At 49.6% G+C, this 5,711-nt stretch overlaps 1 protein-coding gene across 1 annotated transcript in view; it reads right to left on the bottom strand.

Annotated features, from left to right (window-relative positions):
* DROSHA (drosha, ribonuclease type III) overlaps window positions 1–5,711 on the bottom strand; it is a 155,264-nt gene that overhangs the window by 26,860 nt on the left and 122,693 nt on the right. Inside the window, exon 24 of the mRNA XM_015408795.1 lies at window positions 5,307–5,412. Within this exon, the coding sequence (XP_015264281.1) occupies window positions 5,307–5,412 (106 nt within the window). The remainder of the gene's footprint in view (window positions 1–5,306; window positions 5,413–5,711) is intronic.

Genomic DNA, 5,711 nt, shown 5'->3' with positions numbered 1-5,711 from the left:
GCAGGAATCAATGCTTGGCTGCTGGTGCCCTCGTGTTACCACCAGCTATTTCCAGGATGATCTGGCAATGAGTCCTGAAATTCTCCACAGGACGTGGGCGATCCACATGGCCAAAATGCTCTGTGCCTGATGCGCATGGAGGCTCTTTCCCCGAGTTGCAGAATTCTGGGTGGCCCCACAGAGATTCAGGGGAAGATTCTCCGTTCCTCCTCCTTTCTGCCAAACACGATGGCGGCTTTTAAGTGGGAGGGCTCTGTGAAGTGCCAGTCTTTTCTTAAGTCTCATGACGGGGGTCCCCAACCTTTTGGAACCTGTGGGCACTGTTGGAATTCTGACACAGCGTGGTGGGCTGCTGCGGGAGGCGGAGCTAGCCGCAAAACAACTGCCACGGCTTCCCTTCAGTCACACAGTGGAGATCCTTGTGCTGTGGTGGCAGCCGCTGCCAAAGCAATGTTCTCAAAGATCGGCACTAGCTGGGCAAACGCACCACCCGGCCGAACCCAGTTTCTAAAAACACTCTGTGGGTGCCAGAAAAGGTGTCGGCGGGCATCAAGGTGAGGACCCTACCTGATGGTCTCCGGGGACGAAGGCAGTTTCACTAGCCACGTACAGTCACATTCAGGGAGCCAGCTTAACTGGGAAGAGGGAGGAGAACGATGAAAGGCGAGGAAAGCATCAGGAAGAGTGATAAGGTATGAGGGACGGGTGGTCCAAGGATGACGCTTCATGACTCCTAGTGGGGACCGATATAGAGGGGAGCAGAGGGACTACATTCTTCTCTCTGTTTTGAAATGCCCTCCCTGGGAGCCGGGCCTTGAAAGGGCTTCTAGGGCCCTAACCTGGATAGCCCAGGCAAGCCTGATCTCAACAGGTCTAGGCAGGGCTCTTTTTGTAGAAAAAGCCCAGCGGGAACTCATTAGCATAATAGGCCACACCCAACAGCAGAAACTCATAAACATATTAGGCCACGCCCCGACAGACAGCACAGCTCATTAGCACATTAGGCCGCACCCCCATGTTACCAGAAGTGTGGTTATCCAGCCACACCCACCTTTTGCTTCTTATTCTCTTTACCTTGTTTGTTGTCAAAACCCAGGGCCTTTTTTTGTAGCAGGATCTCCTTTGCATGTTAGGCGACACACCCCTAATGTAGCCAGTCCTAATGAGTTTCTGCTGTTGGGTGTGGCCTATTATGCTAATGGGCGTGGCCAACTTGGGAGCCAGCCGGAACGCCGTTCCTGTGCGTTCCTGCCTAAAAATATCCCTGGATCTAGGAAGCTAAGCAGGGCCAATTCTGGCAAGTCCTTGGATGGGAGACCTCCTTGGAATACCAGCAGTCGGGAGGAGGGGGCAGGTACTTGGATGGGAGACCTCCTTGGAACACTAGAAGTTGGGAGGTGGGGCAGGTTTTATTCAGCTACCTCTCTGAATATCCTCCAGGCCCCCAAGTAGGGGTCAGTCACCAGAGGTTGCCATGACTTCCAGGTGAATGCACAATCAGTTACCAGAGGTCATCATGACTTCCAGGTGTGTGTGTGTGCGCACACACACACATATGAAAAAATACTGGGGGGGGGGGAGAAAAGGCGTCTAGAAAGAGACAGAAAAGCAGTTCATGGACTGAACAATGCAAGGTGAAGGGTAGGAAGCACACCCTGTTTCATCTCCCTTAGGTAATTCGGAACACTGTATTTCGACATAACACGGAGAGCAACTTGATGTCGGAGAAAAACTGATACTTTTAACGAGGGAAGTGCCTTAAGTTACAACCCTCTCTAATTGTCAAAATGATGGTGGTATGCCGTAGAAATTATTACTCTCATTCTGGACCTGTGCCTGTTATTACAACTTTGGCCAATTTAATTCAAATAAACTTGATGACCTATAATCCATTCTCTGATACAGGGCAAAAACGAGCTGCTCCCCAGTTTTTAAGAGGACAGCAGAGTTAATTTATTTAAAAACAAAAACAAAAACAAAAAAACGCAGCCATCTGTGGCAACTGAGAATTAAGAACTGTGAGAAGTTTAAGACATGGCTGACAGGAAGAGAGGAGGCCAAGTGCTTTAATTAACAGCAGCAACTTTCCAAAAGAATAAGCACGTAACTTATTGTCGGGACAAATTTTGTCGTGAATCGGTGGCTCAGAAAGCGGAACTGAGCACTGGGTTGAAATTTGCATAGGATGCGAAGGCTGGATGAATAGACAAAAAGGTGAAATTTCTGCGAAAAGATGGAAAGATAACGGGCGGAGGCTTCAAGAGCACCGTGGCGCTGTGAACGGTGAAGGTAACGTGTGCCCAGGCAACATCAAAAGCAACTTTTTAAGGGTATTTCTGTTCAGTTAGATAAAAGAGAGCAGAAAGGGGGGGGCGGGGCTGGTGATAAGAAATTTAACATGGATTTTTAATTTGCTGACAAAAGGAGCAGAGACGTTAATCAGAGCTATGCTAAACAGAAGGTCGTGGGCATGGGGGGGGGAGCGCGAGATTAAAAAGCGGAAGACAAAGATGCAGTCAGATAAAAAACAGTTCTTGCAAAAGAAGAAAACTCTCTGCTTCTTTGGATATGGATTCAAAAAGTACATAGGGTTTTGTACTAAAAAAAACCAACCCTGGAATACAGCTTTCCCTAGTTTGTTAGAACACCAGGGCAGGATATGGATATTAGATTTTGACGACAGGGCTATTTTTGGGCAGGAACACACAGGAACGGAGTTCCGGCTGGCTCCCCAGTTGGCCACACCCAGCAGGAACTCATTAACATAATAGGCCACACCCAACAGCAGGAACTCATTAGGATTGGCTACAATTAGGGGGTGTGTGGCCTAACATGCAAAGGAGTTCCTGCTCCAAACAAAAAGGCCCTGGGTTTTGACAACAAACAAGGTAAAGAGAATAAGAAGCAAAAGGTGGGTGTGGCTGGATGACCACCCTTCTGGTAACATGGGGGTGTGGCCTAATATGCGAATGAGTTCCTGCTGTTGGGTGTGGCCTATTATGCTAATAATGAGTTCCTGCTGTTGGGTGTGGCCTATTATGCTAATGAGTTCCTGCTGGGCTTTTCCTACAAAAAGAGCCCTGGACGGACAAGACAACGCTGCATCACCTTCCTGACAGAAATTACTTAAAGGTTCCACCGCTGCATCTGGGGAGGAAACTGGTGAAAGCTCAGGCAACTGCTGTTGCAACCTAGATACGTAGGAGCTGGTTTTCTCCGTCCTTGTCACACTCCCTGGGCAGACGGAGCCCAGGGGCCCTGTTTGCCCACCACCAGTCACTCCTCATACTTTGCCTGCTTCCCACTCCCTGCCACTCATAAGCCTTCCCACTGCCAACGCGCAGTTGCCCACACCAGCGGCACCCGCTTTCTCCAACAGCATCGGCCAGTGCGTGTCGCTGGGGGCACTGCTGTCTTGGCTTCCACCAGCATCTGAGCACCATATGCCTTCCCCCAATGACGCTCAGCATCTGGAAGCACGGGTGGCACAACACTGGGTGGGGATCGGCAGCGGTGGGCCCCATCAGGAGTCCGGGGCCCCGGCAGCTGCCCCACCTCAAGGGATGCTGAGGGCGGCCCTGCTCCCAGGCCAGAACCCAGGTTTGGGTGATGCAGAGAGGAGAAGGCTGGACCGTAAACAGTTCCATGACGTTCGTGTCACGGGCTGACATCCCTCGTTAAAAGTGTCATGTCAAAAAAAAACCAACACAGAAGTATCATGTCATGGGCTGACACAACGCCCCAGCAAAGATTCTCACTGGGGCACCCTTCGCACAAAATTTAAAAAGGCAGAGATTGAAGAAAGAAGGGTGTGTAAGCAGTGAGAGGGCGGCCCTGCTCCCAGGCCAGAACCCAGGTTTGGGTGATGCAGAGAGGAGAAGGCTGGACCGTAAATGGTTCCATGACATTCATGTCACGGGCTGACATGAACTGACATTCCTCGTTAAAAGTGTCATGTCATGCGCTGACACGCCGCCCCAGCAAAGATTCTCACTGGGGCTCCCTTCACACAAAATTTAAAAAGGCAGAGATAGAAGAAAGGAGAGTGTGTAAGCAGTGAGAGAAGTGAAACAAACCCTACTGAACTCAATGGAATTCGCTGCTCCTTCACTACTCCCTCTTGGCAGGGCAAACCGGACAGCCCCTTTGGAAATCCAGAATACAGAGTTATATTAAAGGTAAAGGTTTCCCTTGCTCGAAAGCCAGTTGAATCTGACTCTAGGGTTGCAGTGCTCATCTCTGTTTCAAAGCTGAAGAGCCAGCGCTGTCCGAAGACGTTTCCGTGGTCATGTGGCCGGCATGACAAAACGCCGAGGCGCACGGAACGCTGTTACCTGTATATATATATATAACTCTGCATTCTTTCTTTTCCCCTTCTTTTCCCTTCCCCACTTTTTATATATAAACTAATAAAACTCTTAAAAAAATAAAAAAGGAAATCCAGAATACCTCACTTTAACTCTTCACTTAACTAGAAATCACGGGAAGTGTTATACTGATGTATAGTTTCAAGCCAAGCCAAGGGTCACAGTGAGCAATTCTGAATTCTTAAGAGAGGTTTCCAGCTATCACAGAAGCCCTGAGATTTCAGTGGTCAGCCTGGACCAACACTAATTGTGCCAACTGTTCCTTAAACCAGAGCAAAACGAGGCTGGTTAATGACCTGTCTACTTGGGTTCCCAGAGCAACCTGGGCCCCGGGAATTTTATACGTCTATCCCACCTGCCCACAACACCTGTCTAAAGTGAGCAATTCTCACTTGTGGAGAGATAACCTTCCCCCCCCCCACCAAAAAAAGGGTATTGGTAATAGGGTTGCCAGGTCTGGGTTGGAAAATACCTGCAGACTTTGGGGGTGGAGCCAGGAGAAGGCGGGGTTTGGGGAGGGGAGGGGCCTCAGCAGGGTCCAGTGCCACAGAGTCCACCCTTCCAAGCAGCCATTTTCTCCAGGGGAGCTGATCTCTGTCAGCTGGAGATCAGTGGTAAAAGCGGGAGATCTCCAGGCCCCACCTGGAGGCTGGCAGCCCTAATTGGTAAATGGTACTGGTGAGTACCACCACCACAAAAAAGCCCTAATTAGTTTATCAGTTATTAAAGCTGAAGAAGCTACCTGAATTAAAAACGTCCATGGTCACGGGACGATTCTCACTTTCAAATTAACTGAGAATTATTGGGAGCGAAAGGCCACTGCGGCCGCTGCTATTAATTAAAACCCGGCATTAATTCACTCCCCTCTTCCACAGCATTCATCTTTCTCCCCACTGTGTCCCATTGCTGCGCTCGGGGGGGGGGGGGCGGCAATCTCACCGTTAGGTGGCCTTCATGATGATCAGGGAAATGGATGAACAAGTACTCTGTAGCCACCAACTGCATTATGGAATCGCCCAGAAATTCCATCCTCTGGTTATGGCCTCTGGAACGAGAAACAAGACGACACAGCAATGAAGAGGGGGCGAATGGGAGGAGGCTTACACTGTTATACACGTTAAAAACAAGCAGATGGAATATTCAAATGTCTGTTTCTTCTGTTTCTGTAAGCTAAGTGAGAGGAAATAATACTCCCCCCCCCTTTCAAAATCAGGATATGTCTCTGCTACAAAGTTAAGCTGGTTTAACTATCATAGGCCCCGGTCACACGGGCAGGACAATGCAGGGGAGAAGCGTGGCTGTTTGCCCTGGGGCAAACTACTGCGCAGTTACGCGATCAGACCT

This window comes from Gekko japonicus, unplaced genomic scaffold, assembly GCF_001447785.1.
Source record: "Gekko japonicus isolate JY-2015 unplaced genomic scaffold, Gekko_japonicus_V1.1 scaffold3176, whole genome shotgun sequence".
NCBI lineage: Eukaryota > Metazoa > Chordata > Lepidosauria > Squamata > Gekkonidae > Gekko > Gekko japonicus.
Note: the sequence above shows the minus strand (reverse complement) of the source record. Positions and strands in the feature narration are given on the sequence as shown.